Here is a 24,419-nt window from a genome sequence, read left to right as displayed (position 1 = left end):
AACCCTAGGCTTCAGGCTGCAGGATGCCCATTTAAGACCCTCCTGCAAGAAGCTTAGGGTGGGGAGAGGCCTTAGCTGAGCACCAGACTATAGCCCTCTTCATAGAATCATTGAATCATAGAGTTGGAAGAGACCACAAGGGCCATCCAGTCCAACCCCCTGCCAAGCAGGGAACACCATCAAAGCATTCTTGACAGATGGCTGTCAAGCCTCTGCTTAAAGACCTCCAAAGAAGGAGACTCCACCACACTCCTTGGTAGCAAATTCCACTGCCTAACAGCTCTTACTGTCAGGAAGTTCTTCCTAATGTTTAGGTGGAATCTTCTTTCTTGTAGCTTGAATCCATTGCTCTGTGTCCGCTTCTCTGGAGCAGCAGAAAACAACCTTTCTCCCTCCTCTATATGACATCCTTTCATATATTTGAACATGGCTATCATATCACCCCTTAACTGTCTCTTCTCCAGGCTAAACATACCCAGCTCCCTAAGCCGTTCCTCATAAGGCATCGTTTCCAGGCCTTTGACCATTTTGGTTGCCCTCTTCTGGACACGTTCCAGCTTGTCAGTATCCTTCTTGAACTGTGGTGCCCAGAACTGGACACAGTACTCCAGGTGAGGTCTGACCAGAGCAGAATACAGTGGTACTATTACTTCCCTTGATCTAGATGCTATACTCCTTTTGATGCAGCCCAGAATTGCATTGGCTTTTTTAGCTGCTGCATCACATTCAGTCCAAGGGAATCCTGGAAATTACAAGCCGCTTAACTTGACATCTGGTCTGGTAATACTGGTAGAAGAACAAGCCTCGCTGAAGCAAAACCAGCATGGTGTATGCAAGGACAAGGCCTGCCTCACTAACCTATTGGAGTTATTTGAGAGTGTCATCAACTACTATACAGATAGAGGCTATGCAGTTGACATAGTGTGCCTGGACTTTCAAAAGGCTTTCAACAAAGTAGCTTACCAAAGACTTCTGAGAAAGCTTAGCAGTCATGGAGCAAGAGGAGAGAGCCTCTTGTGGATCAAGAACTGGTTAAGTAACAGGAAACTGTTACTGGGATATATGGACGATTCTCCAAATGGAGAGATATAGGGAGTACATGCGCTTTTTATTCATAAATCAAGAGTTAAGGGTGAGCTGTAAGGTGGACAATTTTGTTGATTATAGTAAATTGTTCAGGGTCGTTGAAACAAAAAAGGATTGTGAATAACCCCAAATGAGGTGTAAAGTGATGCATGTCAGGGCAAAGAAATCTTAATTTCACATACACACTCATGGGGTCTGAATTGGCCGTGACTGTCCAGGAACAAGACTGTTGAGGTTGTAGTGGATAGTTCAATGGAGATGTCAACCCAGTGTGAGGCAACTGTGAAAAAGGCAAATTCCATGCTAGGGATCATTAGGGATGGAACTGAAAATAAAACTGCCGATGTCATCATGCTGTTACACAAATTATGGTGCAACCACATCTGGAGTACTGTGACAATTCTGGTCACCGCTCCTCAAAAAGGATATTGTTGAGTTGGAAAAAAACGGTTCAGAAAAGGGCAACTAAAATTATCAAGGGGACTGATGCGGAAAAACTGTAGCATTTGGAGCTTTTTCGTTTAGGACCACAGCAAGTGAGAGGAGACATGATAGAGGTGTACGAAATTCTGCATGGTGTGGAGAAAGGGACAGAGAAATGTTTTTTTCTTCCTTTTTCACGTAACACTAGAACTCATGGACTCAATGAAGCTGAATTTTGGAAGATTCAGGACAGGTAAAAGGAAGTCCTTCATGTAGCTTGTAGTTAAACTATGGAACGTGCTCTCGCAAGAGGCAGTGATGGCCACCAACTTGGCTTTAAAAGGGGATTGGACAGATTGATTCATGGAGAATGAGGCTATCGGTGGCTACTAACCCTGTTCTGCTTCCACTGTTGGAGGCAGTATGTTTATCAATGCCAGTTGCAAGGTAGGACACCTAGGGTCATTGTTCTTTATGTGTTCAAGCGAACACGGGAATTCCTCCATGGCCAAAGATGCTAATGGTGCCTACAGAAAACCCCAATCCCTGCACCTTCCTGTTGTCCATTTCCTCGAGTCTAGAAGGCTGGAGCTTCAGCAATGAAGCAGCCCAGAAGGGGGACTTGCATAGGAGCTGGAGAGATCTGGACAGCTGCTGCCATGCTTCTCCTTCCAAGTCTCCTCACAGGAAGCTCTCAAGCTCCTTCCTGGTTCACCATCTCCTCTGCTCCTGGGACCCTGGGGGAGATGGGGGTAGTGGCTTGAGAACTGACCAGGAACCTAGGTCACTGGTGAGGAGACCTTCAGTCTTTGGTCTGGGATGTCTAGAGTCCCAAAAGCTTTTAAAAGTTCCCTGGCAGTGTGGAATTTGCCTGTAATTTGCCTGGGAACCCTGACACCCAGCCTTGTAAGATAAGCAGCTGAGTCATTTTGGAGATACGGTATTTGCCTCCTTTAGAAGCTGTTGGAAAAGGTACCCAAAGCAGCCTGAGTTGCTGCTGCAACATTCATTCCCAGTTTACAAATTCCAGCTGCCCAAATCTACAAGTCTTCAGCAGAGATTTCCTTAATGGAGCTGCTTCGAAATCTGTAGTTCTTAAGAGGAATGGAATAAATGGCTAAACTGAAATCTTCTTCCAGTGTGGAAAAAAAATGTCCAGTGGCTGCCAGGGATGTTCTATCCCCATGCAAAGAAGACACCAGTTCTGTGCTCCAAAGGAAGCTAATAAAGTGAATACACACTTGGAGGAGATGCCTCTTTGAAACCTGAGTCCATTGTTGTTGTTTAGTCGTTTAGTCGTGTCCGACTCTTCGTGACCCCATGGACCATAGCACGCCAGGCACTCCTGTCTTGCACTGCCTCCCGCAGTTTGGTCAAACTCATGTTCGTAGCTTCAAGAACACTGTCCAACCATCTTGTCCTCTGTCGTCCCCTTCTCCTAGTGCCCTCAATCTTTCCCAACATCAGGGTCTTTTCCAAGGATTCTTCTCTTCTCATGAGGTGGCCAAAGTATTGGAGCCTCAGCTTCACGATCTGTCCTTCCAGGGAGCACTCAGGGCTGATTTCCTTCAGAATGGATAGGTTTGATCTTCTTGCAGTCCATGGGACTCTCAAGAGTCTCCTCCAGCACCATAATTCAAAAGCATCAATTCTTCGGTGATCAGCCTTCTTTATGGTCCAGCTCTCACTTCCATACATCACTACTGGGAAAACCATAGCTTTAACTATACGGACCTTTGTCGGCAAGGTGATGTCTCTGCTTTTTAAGATGCTGTCTAGGTTTGTCATTGCTTTTCTCCCAAGAAGCAGGCGTCTTTTAATTTCGTGACTGCTGTCACCATCTGCAGTGATCAAGGAGCCCAAGAAAGTAAAATCTCTCACTGCCTCCATTTCTTCCCCTTCTATTTGCCAGGAGGTGATGGGACCAGTGGCCATGATCTTGGTTTTTTTGATGTTGAGCTTCAGACCATATTTTGCGCTCTCCTCTTTCACCCTCATTAAAAGGTTCTTTAATTCCTCCTCGCTTTCTGCCATCAAGGTTGTGTCATCTGCATATCTGAGGTTGTTGATATTTCAGGATAGGGCAGGATTTGGAGCAGTTCCAGCCCTTTGTTTAGGTTAGCTTTTGTTCAAGGCAGGTGTTCAGCAACAAGTAGGGGGCTGCAACAAAACATTACAGTGCTCCTGTTGAGGGTCCCAGCTAGCCCACCAAGACCTTCTTCCATTCAATTCCTCAATTCAGTAAATTGCTTTGAGGGTTGTTGTTCCAACTTATTTATGCACAAAAAGTGTATAAATTTTACAACCAGCTTGATTGCAAAAACAAACAAACCTCAAGGCAGTTTACTACAAGCATCACAGTAATGGGACATACCCACAAACCCCAGGATATGTTTGATATAACAAGTTGGAGGATTTTAGCAGGAAGTTACAGGATATGTTTTGATGGGAAGATGAGGCAGTGTGGCCACCCCAAAACTTTTGCAGGCGCAAATGGTATTGAAAGCAGGATGACGTATCATCACCCCGATACCATCACAAACACAAATGAGGAATGCACACACAAAAAAGGACTTCTGGAGGGGCCCACAGAGCATCTGCTTGGCAGGCAGAAGGTCTCGGGTTCAAGTCCCAGCAGCAGGTGCAGGTAAGGCTGGCAAGAAAAAATTACCTGTCTACAACCTTGGAGAATCATTGCTGCCATTGTGGTGTGTAGACAATGCTGAGCTAGATGAACCACGGGTCTGACAGAGGATAAGGTAGCATCCTGCATAAGGAAGACCCTTGACTTTTTCCATTGGCCCTGAATGTATGTTCAACAGCAGATGGGATTCCCATGAGCCACCGGGGTGTTTTTAATGTATTATTTATTACATACAGGTCATTCTGTCATTTCTTTAAGGAGCTGGAAGTGGTGCACATAGTTCTCCCCCACCCTGTTTTACCCTCACAACAACCCTGTGAGGTAGCTTAGGCTGTGAGATGGTGACTGGTCCAAGGTGACCCAGTGAGCTCCATGACCGAGTAGGGATTTGCATCCTAGTCCGAAGCTGCAACCCTGACACCACACCAGCTGTGGCTGCAGCTGCATAGTGCTGTGGCTGTTGTAGGGGACGAAGGTCCTTGCTCTTTGCTCCTTGTTCATGGCCAGGGTGACGCCCCAAAGGAAGGTCAGCAGGATACACACAACAGTCCTGGGAACAGTTCAGGGTGCAATGGGAAGGTATAGGCAGATGTTGCCATGCCTGTGACCGAGGAACCCTCTAAACCAGTGGTTTTCAACCAGTGTGCCACGCCACCCTGGGGTGCCTGGAATGATAGTCAAGGGTGCCTTGGGCAACATTGGCTTCTGTCCTTCTTTCCTTTCCTCCCTCCCGTTGATGCCCTCTTGCGTCTCTGCCTCCCAAAGGCTTGCACAGCTGTTTGTTGCAGCAGCCCTGGCTACAAGCTCCCCAGGCCCAATGGTGCCTCTGGGACTGGGCAGGGGGTGCTTCTCAGGCCCCTGTGGGGTGCATGGGGGGCAGCTCAGAGACCAGGGGTGGCAACCGCAGCTTCCCGGAGGACTCCCAAGGAGAGGGGAGAGGAAATGAGGCTGAGGGAACACTCCACATGGGAGGGTGTTCAAAAAGGGGTGAGAAGCTGCCAGCTCTGCAGGCAAGGGGTGACATAACTGGGCTCCTGAGCCCCATAGGGGAGCCACAGAAAGAAGGTAGCTGATCAAGGGAGCCACGGACTCAAAAAGGTTGAAAACCTCTGCCCTAAACAACTGCAAATGGCTTCACCGGGGTTCAGGCTGCACTTCCAAATCAGTTTTTAAGCTGCGTCTCCAAGCAAGAGGCTGTGAAAAACCAAGAAAGACCCAGAAATCTTTAGCAGCTCATTCTTGGCAGAATTGCAAAGCAACAGTTCTTCAAGGGGAGCCATTCAATTGACCTTCAGAACTAGTTTAAATTGCCACCTGCTTCACACTCTCTTCCTTCAAAAAATGCCCCATGTGATTCTTTTCTTCTCCCAGGTAGCTCTGGAGTCCTTTCCTGAACAGCCAGCTGAAACGGGTGTTCCCTGGTTGGCAGAACCGCCATGGCACTGGGTGGTGGCATGATGATTGGGGCAAGAGGGGGAGGGACTACGCAGCCAAAACATGGACTCAGAAGCTGCCATCGATTGACTGCAGCAGTGGCTGCAAGACTACCCCTGCCCTGTCGCCAACTGGACCATCAAACCTTGTGCAGATTCTTCTCCCCTTTCACCCTTCTGCCTGCCTCACTCCTCCTCCTCCTCCCCCCTCCTCCCCCCCCATCAGAACAAAAGTGTGGCATTTCTCCAGAAAGACAATCAGACATAAAAATGAGTCAGCAGCCCCTCCTCTCCCCTGCCCCGCCAAGTCTCCCCTCTTCTCCCCGCCAGATCCCTCGTTGGTTAACACTCTGTTGTCTCCTTGTCTCCCCAACCCCGACCCCTCCCCCCCCAACCCCTGCGCTCACGACGGACAGGTGACCATCTCTGTGGATGGGATCCTCACCACCACCGGCTACACCCAGGAAGACTACACCATGCTGGGCTCGGACGACTTTTTCTACATTGGGGGGAGCCCCAATACGGCCGACCTGCCCGGGTCCCCCGTCAGCAACAATTTCATGGGATGTCTCAAGGATGTGAGTCGTGGGGTGGGGTTGGGACTGGTGGGGTGCGGTGGCTCAGGGTTGGAGGGTTAATCCCCATTGAGCGTACAGTGGTACCTCTACTTACGAATTTAATGCGTTCCGAACGCACATTTGTAAGTCAAAAAAAATTGTAAGTCGAATCCCATAGGAATGCATTGGGAGAAAAAATTCGTAAGTAGAAGCAACCCTATCTAAAAATTCGTAAGTAGAAAAAATCCTATCTAAACCACATCCAAGATGGCGGACGGAGCTCCGTTCGTAAGTAGAAACATTCGTAAGTAGAGTTATTCGTAAGTAGAGGTACCACTGTATGTAGATTACTTTTGACGTAATGAGCCTCCTTGCTGGGAACTGACACAAGCTGCTTTTCCATCTTGGGGACCCTCAGAGAGGATGTGGTGGGGACCTTGGGAAGAGGGGGAAAGGATTGAAGGGCTCTGTGTGTCCCTTGGTCTTTTGCACAGGCGCAAAGTTGATGGTGTAGAACAGAAGGGAGCCTTTGGCCCTTAAACATTGGTGGCCTCCAGCTCCTAGCAGTGGCAGCAGCATCCCTGGCCATTGGCCACATGGCCAGGACAGATGGGAACTGGAATCCAACAGCACCAGGAGGGCCCCTGTAGGTTTCCCACCGCTGACCTAGGGAACAGAGCACCTCCTGGGGCTGCAAATGAAATATTGTGTAGTCACATCTTACGCATATTTAACTTGGGTGATTTCAATCATCCTCAATGCGTGTGTGCGTGTACTCAAGGCTTATGCACATTTACCATTTGCCCCTTGCTTTCCAGGCACAGGTCCACGCTTTGAGGCTCTGTGTCCAAGTGCTCATTATTTAGCCTCAGAGCTTCCCCCGCAAAACCTGCTCTTTAAAGCTGAAGCACAATAAAGAGCCATTTGGGTTTTCCATGGATTGCCATTTGCTCCGATGCAGTGGTAAAGAGCAGGTTTGCGCAAGGAAAGCTCCAGAGGATTAATTTTAAAAAGAGCACTCAGACATGGAGCGCAGACTTGTGTCTGGAAAGCATGGAGGAAAGGAAAGTGTGGACCAACTCTCATATTCTCAGTGGAGAGGAGTCTTCCTTCTCTTCAGAAACTGTGGAATTGCATTATGGCTTCACTCACTCCACAAGAAGCTCATGGTAGCAGACAGAATCCCCTCTCTCCCTTTCTATGCTCACATCAACCCTGTGAGGTAGCTTAGGCTGAGAGGAAGAATCACTGGCCCAAGGTAAAACCCAGTGTGCTTTGTGTCTGAATGAGGACCTGAACCCCGCTGGGTCCCCCCCCCCCAGTCTGACCCTGTAACCCAGGGGTGGCTGTTCTGCATTGTTTTAAAGTATGTGTGACCATTCATTATTCATTGTTAAATTCCCCATTGTTTAAAGTTAGGGTTAAAAAAATATTCATGGCCAAATTTGAGGGGCACACAAAAAACCACAGGATTTCACAAGTCATATCGAACAAATCCACAGGCAACATTCCCTGGTTGCTCCCCATCTTCCTTCCCTCCTCGCCACTCTCCCTCTCTCTCTGTCAAATCCCAAGATGGCAGATCGTCCGCAAAGGTGGAGAGCTGGCTCACGTCAAGGTGTGACGAGGCTCACCATGTCCTGTTTACCCTGCCTGCCTTTCCCGTCCCTTTGCAGGTTGTCTATAAGAACAATGACTTCAAGCTGGAACTGTCTCGCTTGGCCAAGGAAGGGGACCCCAAGATGAAGATCAATGGGGACCTGGTCTTCCGCTGCGAAAACGTGGCGGCCCTCGACCCGGTCACCTTTGAGTCCCCTGAGGCCTACATCTCACTGCCCAAGTGGAACACCAAGAAGACGGGCTCCATCTCCTTTGACTTCCGCACCACGGAGCCAAATGGGCTGCTGCTCTTCAGCCATGGCCGGCTGCAGCCGCCCAAGGAGGGCCGCTCTGAGCGCCTGCACAAGGCTGACTACTTCGCCATGGAGCTCCTCGATGGCTACCTCTACCTGCTGCTGGACATGGGCTCGGGGGGCATCAAGATGCGGGCCAGCAGCAAGAAGGTGAATGACGGCGAGTGGTGCCACGTGGACTTCCAGCGCGACGGGCGCAAGGGTGAGTGGGCTCTGTTGCCACCTCGGGTGCTGGGGGGCGCACTTGTGCTTGATCTTGGTCCTGTTCAATTTGGAGCTGGGTGGGGTCATCGGAAGGACCTGACTGCCAGATGAGAGCAAAGGGGGCCCATCTGGTCCAACACCCTCTTCTCACAATAGCTGTCCAGATGCTTCTTCTGGGAAGCCCCCAAGGAGGACCTGAGAGGCACAGAACCCCATTACTAGCAGTGGCTGGTCTTCCGAGGCACCTTGCCGCCTCTGACCCCATAGGCTGCCTGTGACTCCTTGGCCACTGGGGTGTCACACAGTGGTGGCCGCTTGTCAGCAACAATCGCCCTTCCCTCACTGGTGGGAGGGGAGTTATGCATAGGGTCAGAGAAAGCAGCATTCCCCGTGGGTTGGGGGCAACACTTTCCTTTGCTGCAGCCTCCTTATTGCTGGGAACCTACAAGAAAGAGAATCTTGTAGGAAGAGAGAAGCCCTTTTTGGAATATCTGGGGGGGGGGAATAGATGAAATCGCGAGCAGGATTCCAAATATGAGCAGTGGTGGAAAATTGATAATATATGAAACGGAAGAATGTGTCTTAGGTGAAATGTTTATTGGAATGCAGTATGTAAATGGGATGGGATTAAGAACAGCACGGAGGGAAAGATGAGAAGTCAAAGTTTAAAGAGAAATGTATGACAAATTTGGAATCTGGAATTTATATGTAGAGATTTAAAAATTTAATAAAAAATTGACAAAAAGGGAGAAGTCAGTGGCATGGACGTACCCACCGCGGGGCAGGGGGGGCAGCTGCCCCCTAGAAGCAGGGCAGTGGGTACGCCCATGCTCCCCCCGCCTTCTTCTCGGCGGAGCCTCTGAGGTGACACCGCTTCGCGGCACAATAGGAGATCGCCGCGGTCGGCAGGGACGCGGCTGAAAGCAAGGCCCCCCCCCAGGAGCATGGCAGCAGCGGGCCTAACCGCAGAAGCGCGGTGGCGCTTCAAAAGACCGGTGGTGGTGGAGACAGGCATCCCCTGCGCTAGGAGCTGCAGTGCGGGCTCGAACAAGGCTGCGCGCACCTGCTCACAGCTGATCGGCGGGAAGTGCCCATCCACGCGCACACCGGAGGGAGTGCAGCAGCACGGCGGCAAGCCCAGTGGCCATGGAGGTGGCTGCTGGAGGCGAGGGGAGCGAAGCGGCAGAAGCGCCAGGGAGCGCGGCGGCAAGCCCAGTGGCAACGGAGTCGGCTGCCGGAGGCGAGGGGAGTGGAGTGAAGCGGAGCCCGGTAGCTCGCGGAGCGCACGAACGCGCACGCCCCTTGGCCAGAAAAGCACTGCCGCTGCCGCTCCCTTCCTGTCGAGTCGTTTCCTGGGCGCACTCCTTCGCTTTGCTTTTAAGTTTCTGTCGGCGCTGCTGCTGTTGCTGTTTTCCTTGCTGTCCAGAGTTCAAGGTGGGGTGGGGTTCTGTAGCCCCGCCCACATTCCCACTTCGTGGCCCCTCCCCTCCCATGCCTTGGCCCCACCCCTGAATGACCATGGCTTGCCCCCCCCCTAGATTTGATCCTGGGTACGCCCCTGGTCAGTGGGGAGCAAGGGAGGAAAAGCTAGGAGAAAGTGGTCACTTCAACACGAAAGGAGAAGGACTTAATGATGAACTAAGCCCCAGCCGTCCTTTTGCAATGGACTCCCCAAGCCTCCTCTTAAGGAAGAAGAGGAGTCTTGGGGCACTAAGCCACCCATGGGTTGCTTCCTGCTGGCCCCTCTTCTTTAGGCTGGATTTGTTATCCTTTCCTTGATGCATTGGGGTGGCAGGGAGGTATAGGCGGGCAGCAGGCAGCCTTGGCAGGGGGGCACCAACCTGCTGCTTTTCATAGCCTAATGAGAGGGCTGTCCCCATAGTTTTTCTGACTGGGGTAAACTATTGCAAGTGTCAGTTTTTTTGGGGGGGGCACTCAGTGAGCCAGACTTTGTGGGGTGACCTCTCCTGCTTTCCCTCCTTGCAGGCTCCATCTCCGTGAACAGCCGCAGCACGCCCTTCCTGGCCAGCGGGGAGAGTGAGATCCTGGACCTGGACAGCGAGATGTACCTCGGGGGGCTTCCTGAGAACCGCCTGGACCTCATCCTGCCCCCTGAGGTGTGGACAGCCTTCTTGAACTATGGCTACGTGGGCTGTGTGAGGGACCTCTTCATTGACGGGAAGAGCCGCGACGTGCGGCGCCTGGCCGAGGTGCAGAGCGTGGCTGGCGTCTCCAGCTTCTGCTCCCGAGAGACCCTCAAGCAGTGCAGCAGCTCCCCGTGCCGCAACGGAGGCCTGTGCCGGGAGGGCTGGAACCGCTTCATCTGCGACTGCGTGGGCACCGGCTACCTGGGCCGGCTGTGCGAGAGAGGTGAGGGGGCCCAGAGGAGGCAGAAGGAGTGCTGGAACCAGCTGGGCTTCCTTTTGCTGAGCTTCAGCACAAGCCTAAATCTTTGACCCTGTGCAAGAGGGGTGAAGGGAGGCCATGTTTGCCCAGAGTTGGCCAAAGCGCCCGGAGGGCACCAGGTGGGCAAAGCCTGGCCCAAACAGTAACCGGAACCTCTTTCAGACAACCCTTTCGTTGAGCATTCATCCGGTTTGAACAGAGGTTACATAATGTTGCCTAACTTCCAGGTCATTTCCTCACCACTTTTCATACCGCAACATTCCTCTTGGTTTTGTTGCCCGGGGGGGTCTGCCCCCTCCACTTTCATGGTGCAACCTGAATTGGTCCATGTGCAAGCCACTCATCAAACTGCAAAACTGGAAAGGTCTCTGAGTGGCTGGGGGGCTTGTAAAGACTTCTTAATCAGTGGGTTGTGTTCTTATTGTTATTATTTAATGCTGACATTCTGAAACAAGCAGCATTTTTGATGCTTCACACTTGGCCCTGGCATGACGTGAAAAGGGCACTTTCCTCCATATGAGCCGGAGAAATCGTAGTGCATCTTTTCAGGGGATGCTCTGCCTTTTTAAAAGAACCACCCACATGAAAAATGACCGATCTGTAGGGGGACCTGCGAGAAAATGTTGCATTGCAGAGGAGTGTGTGCCCCTCTTCAGGCTTCCAGCCAGCCAGCTATGCTCTCTCCCAGAATATTCCAAACTGCCTCCCATGCCACCTTTGGTTTTCTAGGCTCCTGCCCCATGAATTGCATTTCAGCACTCTCTGCACACAGAGCATGCACTGTCCTCACTGGGCTATTTTGAGGGCTCTGAATATTTCCTTCCTTCCACAAAGATTTTATTTTCTTCTTCTTGGGATTCCTTCAAGTCTGCTCCCCCATGTGCAGTCCTTGCTTTGCAGGCAAAGAGCCCCTGGTTCAGTCCCTGGCTGAATCTCCCATTGTAAAAGAATCAGGGGTGATCAGGTGACTGTGGTGGGCGGGCTCTTCATCAGAGTGTGTGGCACCTTCTATGGGCTACAGCTTCCATCATCTCTGGCCATTTGCCATGCTGGCTGCTGAGGCTGCTGGGAGTTGTAGTCCGAGAGTCTCTGGAGGGCGCCATGTCAGCTCCCCCTGAAGTGGGTGAGGTGGACATGTAGCCTGGCCTGTTCCTAATCACTCTTCCCTTTCTTGGCTCCTCTCCCCCTCCCTTTTCTCTCTGTGTCTCCCCTCCCCACCAATAGAGGCCACAGTGCTGAGCTATGACGGGAGCATGTACATGAAGATCATGCTGCCGACGGTCATGCACACCGAGGCTGAAGACGTCTCCCTCCGCTTCATGTCGCAGCGAGCCTACGGCTTCATGATGGCCACCACCTCCAAGGAGTCGGCCGACACTCTCCGCCTGGAGCTCGATGGGGGACAGATGAAGCTCACAGTCAACCTAGGTAACCAGCTGGTCAGAACCCGGCAGGATCTGTTCCTCTCCATCTGCCCAGAGAGCCCCCTGAGGCAGTGCTGGGGTGCAGGCAGCACCTTGGAGGGTGGTCAGACGCAGCAACGGCGCTCCGGTGGGGGCAGGCGGGCTCCATTACACGTGTTTCCGCAGGGGGTCCTTCTCAGGGAGGAATCTGTGTGCAATTGAAATGCAAAATCCACATGGCTTTTGGGGAAAGCTCTCATCATGCTGGAGCAAAATGCGAAACTGTTTCATTTGGCTACCAATTTCTCATCGTTCATATGCCTTTCACACAGACAGACGCACTCCAGGGGTAGTCAGCGTAGTTATCACTTTGTGGTGAAAGATCCATCAAATGCAACAGGCGTTTCTCATAAGCCTCCCTCTGACCAATCTGTGCTAGGCAGGCTAGCCTAGACTTCACCAACCAGGTGTCCTCCAGAAGTTCTGCTCTATGACTTCCATCAACCCCCGTCCTGCTGGCTGGGTCTCATGGGAGTTATAGTCTGAAACATCAGAGGGCAGAAAGTTGGGGAAGGCTGGATTCCCATGGAGATACTAGCAGAACCCCTCCCAAAGAGTGGCTTTGCCCATTCACCCAACCTCTTCCTGAGGATGAACCTGGCAGAGGAAGGTTGTGCTATACTTGGTGGGGATGTCCACAATGTCATAGGTGATGCCTGTGAAAACAAGGCTGCCCATCATGGATTTTGTCTGGGCTGCACAGCAAAGATTATTTGGAAGGGTGTGCTTCAAGGCTGTCCAGCGTTTGATGGGCCTCATGGACTATAAAACTTTCTTCATTGGGGCTCCCTGAGTGCCTGTCTCCATAGCCATACAACTGCAGCTTTAAATGTAGAATTGGTAGCCAGAAATGAAATACAGTGGTACCTTGGTTGTCGAACTTGATCCGTTCCAGGAGTCCATTCGACTTCCAGAACCGTTCGAAAACCAAGATGCAGCTTCCGATTGGCTGCAGGAGCTTCCTGCACTCAATCAGAAGCTGCGTCGGATGTTCAGCTTCCAAAAAACGTTAGCAAACCGGAACACTTACTTCCGGGTTTGCGGCGTTTGGGAGCTGATTTGTTCGGGAGCCAAGCCGTTGGGCAACCAGGTATCACTGTGCATTAGCTCATCCTCATGGGCACTCAGCTGCAGCGCTATCAAATTCTGCATGCAGATTTCTCACACACAAGTGTGTGGATTTTGCTTTCCAAAACACAGGGGTTTTTTCCACCCACAGCTTATTTCTCCACAGAGGGTGAGGTGAAGGTGGGGACGTTAAATGGAAGCCAAGCCTGGGGCTTTTTCTTTGTTTCTCCCCTTTTGTTGCTGGGTCTTTGGAAAGATGACCTTTCCCAGCCTGGGGAGAAGAGGAAGATGGGCCCCCTCCTTTTCCCTGGAGCAGCCTTGGAGGACCAGAGATGGTGGTGAGGCTGGTCCTCTTTGTTAAAACCAGGACCTGCTTTCCCTGCCTGACTTAGCCAGCCATGGAGACTGTGAAGGGCAGGAGCTTTCGTCCCTCCCTCATGCCTGCCCCACTTTGTCCTCTTCGGTGTCCAGGCGAGAAATGGGATGAAGAAGGCCCCATTCTTCTTTCTAAAGACCCAAGCACAGTAATTTTCTCCTCCCTGCCCACCTTGGTTTTCAACCCTTCATTGAGACATAAATGGCCAGCCCAGAGCAAACAGCCATGGCGACCAAAGGCCCCACAAATGCCCCCCTTCCCCTCCAACATGACCCTCTTCCCACCTTCCATGCACGCCCCCGGTGCCCACTTTTCTCTTTGTTCCCTGGGCCTCCCTTCCCACCTCTTCCTGCCTGGGGTGGTGGGGGGGTTGCTTTTGTTCCATGAAATTTACCCACCATCCATGAGAGGGGTTTTTGGTCCTGTGACTGTTTGCATCCACTCTTCTGTTGCGGTTGACAACGCACGCCAAGCCCAGCTGTGCAGCTTGTGGGAATGGGGACTCCCCACCCACATGCCCCCCCACTAGGAGGAGAGCTCCTCTCCCCCCACTGGCAGACCTGCCCTGGAGTCTGAAGAGACTCAGGAGCATAAGGGTGACCCTCTGCTCCCACCAAAAGGACACTTCCCCTCACAGGGCTCTCCCACCTACCTCTCCCTGAGGCACTGATCCATGAAGGGTGCTCTGGCAATTCTGGGGGGGGGCATTGCTGCTAGCCCCACCCTCTGCATCGAGAGTGGGGCAGCGCCTGCGCCATGACCCTGCTGTCCAGGAATTGCAAGGCACACCCTTCCCCCAGTCAGAATGACTGTGGGAGCTGCTCCCCCTGTTTCTGGAGGTCCCGAGAGGGTCTGACTCCGAGAGCAGCTGGTGGTGGTGCCAGGGGGGGAGGCAAGACCTGTCCGGGTGTCAATGTGCTGGGAAGTACCTTTGGGGAAAGGGGAGAGGAGGAGGGCACTGCCACTCTGGGGTCAGCCCTTCCCCTCCCTCTCTCAGTCAACAGCTTCAGGCTTGAGAGGAAGGAAGGGCTGCCCCACTTCCTACTGCACGGCTGGTCTTTACAAGGTAGCCACTTGCCAGCACTGAGGAGGAATCCCAAAGGGCAAGCAAAGGGAGGCTTGGAAGGAGCCATAGGTGGACAGGATGGGCAACCGAGAAGCAAAAAATGGAAGCACAAGAGTCTACGCACAAACCAGCCCTTTCCCCTTTCTGAGCGCTGTGGGTAGCAAAAGGCACTGAGGCCTGTGGGCAGTGTGGGTGGGGGCCAGGACACGAGGTCTTTGTTAATGTCTGTTGGTGGGGAAGCCCCAGGACCAGGCATATGGATAAAGGTCCACAATTCAGTGAATGTCATCAGTCCCAGGCCACAAATAGTGGGTGGTGTGAAAGTATCTTGAAAAGATACGGCACAGCACCTAGAAACATAAGGTAAAAAACCTATCTGCTCACTAGCAATGTCCAGCTGTGCCAGTTCGCCCAGTATGCTCCGTGGTGTTTTCCTCTGCTAAAACTTCAGAAACCTTTCTTTCCGGTTCTAATTTGCAGAGCTTGATGCGCAGCTAGAAAAGTAATTCAGCTTCTAGAAATTACTTTCGGTGACTCCTTCTCATCAAAACTCAGATGTTTATTTTAAGGTAAACTCCCCAGCCGAGAGATGCTTCCTCTAGGCTGTAAGAGCCACGACACACAGATACAGACATAGTAAGGACGTTTCATATTACAGAGAATTACAACAGCAACCGAGCACATCGCATTCCTGAATGAAACGTCATCGGCCTGCGATTGCAGGGCGAACGCTGGGCTGGCTATCTCCCACAGCTCACAGGTGGTGATATTCAGCTCAGTTCTGTTCAACTTAGTTATGTTCATTGCTCTGAGTAAAACTTAGTTGAATACCACCTAGTGTCCAGAAACTCAAGAGATAACTCCCCTCTCCTCTTGCTCACAACTGTCTGATACAGACAATACAGTCCCAGGGGGCCAAACGGCCCTGTGATGTGGATCTTGGCTTCCTTTTCATAGCAGCTTCAGGTTGCTGATGTGGTTTCAGTCGGACAAAAGGAGGGGGGGCTTCAGCAATCTGGCTGCTAGTGCCACTGCCCCATCCTCCCCACTAAGATGTATATAATATTTACCTGAGAAGTCAGCTATGATGATGATGGTTGATTATTGATCAAATTTGTATACCACTCATCAAGAGATCACAGGGTGGCTTAAAAAATAAAGTGAACTACATAATTTTTTATTTAGTTAGTTCAGGCTTCCTCAACCTCAGCCCTCCAGATGTTTTTGGCCTACAACTCCCATGATCTCTAGCTAGCAGGACCAGTGGTCAGGGATGATGGGAATTGTAGTCTCAAAACATCTGGAGGGCCGAGGTTGAGGAAGCCTGAGTTAGTTCATAAAATTTATATACCACTTGATTGTAGGGGGGGGAAACCCATCATAGTGGTAATAAAAGTGAAAGAAAACAAAATACAACCCCACCCGGTAATGTTTCCTGCATTGTAGGGATGGGTCTTGTTGACCTTTTGGGTCCCTTCCAACTCTACAAACAAACAAACACCCATTACAGTGGTGCCTCGCTAGACGAATTTAATTCGTTCCACGTGTCTTTTCTTATAATGAAAAATTTGTCTAGTGAATCCCATAGGAATGCATTGATTTTTTTTTTCTTTGCCTATAGGAACGCATTAATTGAATTTCAATGCATTCCTATGGGAAACCGCAATTTGCTAGACGAATTTTTCATAAAACGAATTGGTCTAGCGAGGCAACCTCTGCTCGAAAAATCCTTTCATTAAGCGGAAATTTTGTTAAGCAGGGCATTCGTTAAGCGAGGCACCACTGTAGATCATGTTTCTACATGGGAGTTAGCAATGGTCCCTTACTGAAGACAGCAGCATCTTAAAAATGAATGAAAATAGATAAATAAAAGGTATTGTTCACAGATCTCCTGGATCCCATATTGTTTGGTTCTAAGATTTTAAACAAGATTTTTTTAAAAACCCTAAAGTGTTTCTAATACAAGGCAATCTTCTGCCTTGAGAAATGAAGCAAATATTGCAAAGACGGGTTGGGTGGCCATCAGACCAAGCGGCAGGCAGGCTCCGTTGTTTGAAGCCCAAATGTGACTCAGTAGCAGAGCTGGGGGTGGGGTGCAGACCACAGAATGAAAGAGGAGGGGCCAGACTCATATTTAACATGCGCACACCAGCCCCGGAGGTGCCAGGTGCAGGAGAACTGCAGATAATGAAAATTTAAAAGAGGCTCCGTTGATTTGTGGAGCACCCTCACCTGGGCTACAGATCTGTCAACTGAAAAATGGGGGGGGGAGTGTTGGGTGATAACGCCCACCCCTGACACAGCGTTGTCTGGGATTCATCACTCCGGTCTTCCGTCACGCTGATGTGGCCCATATCCAAGGACAAGAGCACACGACTAGCAGAGTCCAAACAGAAGCTCAGCCTTGAGGAGTAACATCTAAGCCTAATTTATTGCAAATTAAATCAAACAGAACAGAACAAAGAAAACATGGCTTCTCTCTCTGTCTTTCTTCCTCGGAGAGAGCTGCAAAAGCAAAAGCTATACAGAGCGGAAACAGCGTATCTCCCTTTCCGCTCACAAGACTCCAATAATCGGTGCTGGAATGTAAACAGACATGTAACATGTAACAATCCCACACGGGAGGAATGAAATTCTCAGCAGGGAGGCCTCCCAGATCACAGGTGGACAGCAGTGTAGCTAGCTGCCTACCTGCCCGGGGCGGCAAACCCGAAGGCACCCCGCCGGGGGACAGGGTGTCCATCACGCGCATGTGTCGCGCGTCATGACGCACGTTCACAACACATGTGCGCACAGGAGGGATACGCCGTGGCGCTGTGACAACACAGCAGGCAGCGGCATGCGGCGTCTGGCAGGACTTCCCCGCTCCCTCTGGCCCTCCCTCTGCCCGTCCTTACCGCGCTCGAGGTGGTTCTCCTCACAGCCAGTTTGCGCTGGCTCCGCAGGGGCTGGTCCTGCTCGCCCGCTGCCTGGCTTTCTTCAGGGCCATCGTGGAGGTGGGCGAGGGTTGCACTGCCATGGAGGAGCTGGGCTCGGAAGCTGCCGGAGCTCTTTCTGCAGCACACCCCAGCCTTGCCTCCATGTGGGCGGCAAGGGGCGCACACAGCAGCAGCGGCCGCCGCCGCCGTCGGTGTTGGTCACCCCTGTCCAGCCTGCCGCCCAACCTGCCACCCGGGGTGGCACCCCCCCCCTGCCCCCCATTACTTCGCCACTGCAGGTGGAGAACTTTTCTAGCCCGAGGGCCACATTCCCTTGTGCTTGACATCCCGGGGGCCGCATACCAGTGGTGGGCCAGAGGCAAAAAAGAGAGCAGGGCCACAGATGTGACTCTTACCTTGGTGGAGTAGGCTATATTTCAGCTGTGCAAACAGGAGGCTTCTCCATCCTTGCAAGCAGGAGGCAGGATCACAGCCACACAAAAGCACTTTGAAGCAGGCAGTGGCCTGGAGGAGCCCAGAGGGCTGAGGAGAAAGGCCTGGAGGGCCAGGTCTGAGGTTCCCCTCCTCTCCTGCGGATCAAGGCATTGTAGGGCCAGGGCCACCAACCAAGGCCTCCCGCTTGGAAAAACCACCCCCAGGAGAACGACCAGCGGCTGGTTTGTGCATAGACAGAAAGACCCAGGTATATTTGCAACTGGATCCCGTTGGTGCTGGTAGAGGAGATGGTGGTGGGGTGTGTGGAATAGGGAGGCAGCCTTGGGCCGGATCAGGAGGGCAGGCAGACCCACCCAGACCCCTCCCCAGTGCAGAGGCAAGTGTCGTCCTTGTCGTGCGTTTGTCCCCAGATGGTGGGCTGAATTGGTTTTTCTATTTTGGGTGTTTGGTTGCAGACGTTGCCTTGAAGGATATAAAACTGTCTCGTTCTCTTCTCTCTCCCCGGCCCCCCGTCTCAGACTGTGTCAGGATAGGCTGTAACCCCAGTAAGTTGCCATATATATATATATTATATTTCTTTTCCCCCTTTTTTGTCTTCAACTCATTCTTTTAATCCTGCAGTTTCTGTTTTATTTTGCTTTTCTAAAGGAAAAAGGTGGTCGTGGTGGTAGGCGCTGTGTGTGTGTGTGTGTGTGTGTTAGTAAACAGGACACAGGGATGCTCCAAAGGGTTCTCTCCTCAGTCCCCAGGACAGGACAAGCCCATGGAACTTCTTCTTTCTTGTAGACGCTCAGGATGAGCATCTGCTAAAGCCTGTAGGAGTTGGTCAGTGTTGTTGTTGTTTAGTCGTTTAGTCGTGTCCGACTCTTCGTGACCCCCATGGACCATAGCACGCCAGGCACTCCTGTCTTGCACTGCCTCCCGCAGTTTGGTCAAACTCATGTTCGTAGCTTCGAGAACACTGTCCAACCATCTTGTCCTCTGTCGTCCCCTTCTCCTTGTGCCCTCCATCTTTCCCAACATCAAGGTCTTTTCCAAGGATTCTTCTCTTCTCATGAGGTGGGCAAAGTATTGGAGCCTCAGCTTCAGGATCTGTCCTTCCAGGGAGCACTCAGGGCTGATTTCCTTCAGAATGGAGAGGTTTGATCTTCTTGCAAGTCCATGGGACTCTCAAGAGTCTCCTCCAGCACCATAATTCAAAAGCATCAATTCTTCGGCGATCAGCCTTCTGAGTTGGTCAGTAGCAGAAGCCAAATGTGCTCATGTTCCCTTTTCCTCCACGGTCACTTCACTTAGGGATGAGCCCACCTACCCCAGTACCTTCTCCCCTCTGTAACATGGAACAATAGCCCCTTACTCCCCTCTGATGCGTATCAGAGGATCTGCTGACAGCCAGGACTCCTGGAGTCTCTCTTAACCACACCTTTTGAGATGAGTGGCACTGAGTTTTTGTGGGAGGGTGAGTTTTCCCCCCCCCCAATGCCATTCCTGGAACTTTTGAGAGAATTTCCTATGGAAGAAATGTACCTGTGATTTCCAGGCAGTGCTCAGATTACATGGAGGATGGGGGCATTCCATTTTTGGATCTCTCTGCTTACCTACAAGGTGGTGTGATTTTCCTAAAACCCGAAGGCAATCATCAAAGGGTGGGAACCTGTGGATTTCATTAATTCTCCCCCAGGGAGCCCCCCCCCCACCGAGTAATATCTCCTGCACACTTCAGGTAATGGGAAGAAGCCCCCAGGCGCTCCCAGTTTAGCAGACCAGCTTTTTCTGGCCTGGTTCAAATGACAGCAGATGGGGTGGTGCTAAAGGGGGGTGTCTCAATCTGAGCAGCGACCAGGTCTGGGGAAGGGGTTGGGCCAAGGGGGAGGGATTCCCTTTGCACCCCCAGCACTCCACACAAGGCAGCTGAGGAAAGACAGGCATGGACACTCACCTGCTGTTTGTGCAAGTCTTGTTTCCAAACACTTTAACTGCTCGCGGTGCAGAACGGTGATTTTACAACTTGGAAATCTCCCTCCGTTCTACATTTTGTGCAGCATTGGAGGAGGGGAGATGGGTCATTGGGGCAAAAGGGTGTCACAAATCAGCACACACACACACCCTGGAACCGGGCAAGAGGCTCTAGTGGGGATCCAAACGAAAGGGACAAAACCAGCCTCTCCATACCTGCTCTGCATCACTTGTCAGCTGGTTCAGTCTAATCATAATCTTCACACTTTTAAATGCACTTTGATAGTCAAGAGCTGTGTTGGGACAACTGGGGGGTGGGGGGGGTGCCAAAGTCGGGGCAGGCCTTAATGCAGGAGGTCCTGGGATTCACAACAACCAAATTCCAAGCTCTGGGACTTGTGAGGGGCTGGACGTTGCAGGGCATGGAAAATTTGCCGAATTTCCCCCCCCCCTCACAACAACCTTGCAAGGAGACGGTGGCTGACCCAAGGTCACCCAGTGAGTTTCATAGCCCAAGCCCAATGCTCTACCCACTATGGCACGCTGGCTCTCATACCACACTGGCTCCTTGTCTTGCTTCCTCTGCCAACTTCCAGGATCGTGACTCAGAGGCAGGCGAGTTTCTGGGCCTGCTGATTCTCAGGGCTACCATGTAAATCAGGCATCCCCAAACTGCGGCCCCCCAGATGTTTTGGCCTACAACTCCCATGATCCCTTGCTAAGAGGACCAGTGGTCAGGGATGATGGGAATTGTAGTCCAAAACATCTGGAGGGCCAAAGTTTGAGGGTGCCTGACGTAAATCAATCCAGGCTTCCAGTTTGCAAAGAAGGGCTGGAAATGAGAGAGGGAAAGGAAACTGAGGCATACAGGAGTGGGAAGGAGGGTTCAGCAAGAGGGCAGATGATCCTTGTGTTTATTTTTTTGAAATGGGTCCACCTGCGGATGCCAACAGCAATGCATCTAAATTTGTGTTGTCTACATAAGCAGAATCAAAATACTTTTTTAAAAAAGTGTTTTTTTAAAAAAATGCTGGGGAGAGAACCCAGCAGGCATCCTGAACCTCAGCCTCTCCCCTCTCCATTTGGAGACGAGGCTTTCATCTTTGTGCCCGGAACAAACACACTGGAACTATGGATGAGCCAAAACTGGGGGAGGGGGATGATGGGGTTAAAAATCACTGCTCATGCCCAGAGGTGCTCATTCATTGCTCCTTCACACAGCCTCAAGCTCTGGCATGGGAAACAGACCACAGGCCTAAGCCCCTTGATTCCTTGCTGGAGTCAATCACCACAGAACCACACACACCCCTTCGGTCCAGAAGGTTCTGGTTCCTTCTGAGAGCTGAGGAGAGAAGTCGAGGATCCCAGCTGACTGCAACATTCACAAGGGCTGGTCTAGTGGCCTGAATGGCGGGACAGTTTTGTATTGCTTTGGGGTTTAAGGCTTGGAGAAGAAGAGATGCGAGTACACTCTGTGCAGGGGGGAAGAAAGGGTTGATTAACTGCACCCAGGAAAGACTGCAATCCTGGGGGTTGGGAGAGGGTTTCTTTAGCAGGAAAGCTCCCAGGAACTGGGATATTTGGGGTCAGGAGAGCTAAGATGACCCCCCCCCACTTCATAGCCAGTATAGAATTGTCTTGGAGCAGGTGGGATTGGGTGGAGGTCTCTGCTTGGCCCACTGCTCCGTGCCTTAAAGGTTCGGAGCCTGGAATGTTATTTGCGTGTATTAACACACACGCTGCAAAAGTGTCCACGTGTATAAACATGCAGTGGTGCCTCGCAAGACAAATTTAATTCGTTCCGCGAGTCAATTCGTTTTGCGAAAAATTCGTCTTGCGAATTGCGGTTTCCCGTAGGAATGCATTGAAATTTCTGTTTTTTGCCCATAGGAACGCATTAACTAAATTTCAATGCATTCCTATGGGAAACCGCAATTCGCAAGATGAATTTTTCGCAAAACGAATTCGTCTTGCGATTCACCTTCAGATCGCAAGACTCATTCGTCTTGCGGAAAATTCGTCTTGCGAGGTACCACTGTACGCAGATGGTAAACGCCAGAGTCCACTCCTGCAGTCTGGAGGGGAAGCAGTTGGGGTGGGGTGGAGAGTGGTCTGGGAGGTGCTGTTCCTGAATCCCTCCAAGAGGTGGCAGCACCCAAGAAGTCTCTGGTTTACTTTCAGTACCTGAGAGCTTCACAGGCCTTTCACAGGTCGCTGCAGTACTCATCTCGATGGCAGCACAAGCTTTTAGAAGCTGCTGCTGCTGCTGTAGCTGGATTAGCCACCAGGTGGCAGCACCCGCTGGCAGTGCTCACTTTGGCCAACAGGTGGTGTCCATGACCAGGTAAAACAGAGAGAGGCAGTGGAAAGAGGCAGCCTTGGGTGTCTTTTAGTCCTTGCAAGACTCCACTGTTTGTGTTTGTTCTTAAGCTTCCGGGTGGAGGGAGTTTGCTTCTGCCTCTCTGCAATTAATAATGGCTCGCAGAGCAGCATTTATCAATGTCATCGTAAAGGGCAGCCTTCTCAGTTTGAGGAGGAACAATGCAGGCTGGGACAACCATGAAAGGTGCACAGCCACTGAGGCTTCAGCTGTTTGCCAGGGCAGCATGCTTGCCTTAGAGGGTGGACGTTGTGTCTCTGAATGAGTTCCTGTAGCCTAAGCTTGGCAGTCAGAAGATCCTGGGATTATGCCCTCTCTCCTTGTCCCAGAATCAGTCCTTTGGCCTTCTCATGGCAGGAAGTGGCCTTCTGCTGTTGGTCAACATGCCAACACAGCTGGGATGGGCAGAAGGTCGATCAGGATCTCCTGGCAGATTTCTGGATGATTTACAACAGGTCACTGACTCCAAAATATTTTACAACAGCAGGACCAACAACAAAAAACCTCACACTCCACCGGTTCAGTTCTGGTTTGGAAAATGAATCTCCCGGCTCAGAGAAGCCCCTGGCTTCTGACTGTTTCTCTTGTGTGCCTTGGCCTGGTTGGAAGGACTTGGGGTTCAAGTGAAAAACTAGGTAGATCCAGCAAGCCTGACATCTCCTCCCTGTTTTACAAGCTGGCAGCAGCCATCCAGGTTTCAGACTGTGATCTTCCCTAGCTGCATCTAGAGATGCCAGTTATTGAACCCCGGGTCCTTTGTGTGCAGAGCAGGTGCTCTGCTGTGGAGCTGTGTCACCTCCTTTTAAAATAAAGATTCTGGTCCTCATCGTTCAGAATAAAGGGATGGAGGAAGCTGCCCTAAAAGTGAGCTGGTCCATCTTGCTCAGTATTGTGTGCACTCATGGCAGCAGTGGCTCTCCAGAGTTTCAGATTCAGGGCCCTTTCCCTGCTCTACCTGGTGATGCCGGCAAGGGTTGAACTTGGCGATTGAGCCATGGTCCTTTGCTCAGGATCTCATGCCAAAAGACACCTGGGTGTGATTATTCCCCTTCCACACACCTGAAGCTCACATACTGCCCATGGATTCCAAGAAGGGCACCCCAGACAGTGTAGATGGGCCCTGTTCTATGGGTCTGGCTGCCTTCTGACCCTCTCAGCTTCCCTGGGATAGGATGGAGGCCCTGTGGGATGTACGTTTCAGGAGTGGCGACCGAGTGTGTGAGACAGGAAAGTTGCAGCCATGCAAATGGCTGGGCTTGTGTGCTGGGAGTGTGCATGTGCCTGCAAGGGTGAAAAGATACGGTGAACTGGGGTGTGTGTCTTTAATTCTTGGGCTGGGTCCCTGTGCGAGGCTTTGAGAGGTTCACCTCTGCAGGGGTGGGGCTGTTGCTCACGCAGCAGGCCTGCCCTGACTCTGCCACCCTGCCTGCCCCATTGCAGGTAAAGGCCCCGAGACCCTTTTTGCCGGTCACAAACTCAACGACAATGAGTGGCACACGGTCCGCGTGCTCCGGCGCGGAAAGAACCTGCAGCTCTCTGTGGACAACGTCACTGTGGAAGGTAAGCCGAGGAAGGTCGCCAGCCCGAGCTAAGGGGCTTCAGCACTCAGGGACAAAGAAGGTAGCCCTTGGGACTGCAAAGAGCCAACATCCTGGCATCATTGCAGGCGGGTGTGTTCTCCCGCACACTCGTAAGCAGTTTTTCCAGAATTGTTGCTGTCGGTTCTCCATTTCCGCCACCAGGTGGCACTGAATGACTTTGGGAGCAGCTGGCTAGGAGGGACCATGCCTGAGTTTGACCACTAGGGGGCACATTGGGCAAGTGATCCAGGGCTGCCAATGTTGACACAGAGAGGGGGACTGCTAGCAGTATCAGTCCAGCAGGTCTGGACTGGGAGTGTATGGAGGGGCTGTGGGGAATCCATAGCAAGGAGCAGGAACCTTGCCAGCCTGCAAAGGGGCAGGGTTCCAGGCCTGGCGAAGTATCCCCTGGGGGGGGGCAGAGAGCCACTGAGTGTACGGTGGGGAGCAAATGCTGTCCATTTGCTTCCCTTCTCTCCTTGGTCACCAC

At 51.7% G+C, this 24,419-nt stretch overlaps 1 protein-coding gene across 1 annotated transcript in view; it reads left to right on the top strand.

Annotated features, from left to right (window-relative positions):
* Positions 1 to 24,419, top strand: part of NRXN2 (neurexin 2) — a 308,880-nt gene that overhangs the window by 129,862 nt on the left and 154,599 nt on the right. The window contains exons 5-10 of the mRNA XM_088659270.1: positions 6,003 to 6,164; positions 7,820 to 8,258; positions 10,247 to 10,630; positions 11,891 to 12,094; positions 18,532 to 18,558; positions 23,790 to 23,909. Coding sequence (XP_088515396.1) covers positions 6,003 to 6,164; positions 7,820 to 8,258; positions 10,247 to 10,630; positions 11,891 to 12,094; positions 18,532 to 18,558; positions 23,790 to 23,909 — 1,336 coding nt within the window. The remainder of the gene's footprint in view (positions 1 to 6,002; positions 6,165 to 7,819; positions 8,259 to 10,246; positions 10,631 to 11,890; positions 12,095 to 18,531; positions 18,559 to 23,789; positions 23,910 to 24,419) is intronic.

This window comes from Zootoca vivipara, chromosome 16 (genome assembly GCF_965207765.1).
Source record: "Zootoca vivipara chromosome 16, rZooViv2.hap1.1, whole genome shotgun sequence".
Taxonomy (NCBI): domain Eukaryota; kingdom Metazoa; phylum Chordata; class Lepidosauria; order Squamata; family Lacertidae; genus Zootoca; species Zootoca vivipara.
Note: the sequence above shows the minus strand (reverse complement) of the source record. Positions and strands in the feature narration are given on the sequence as shown.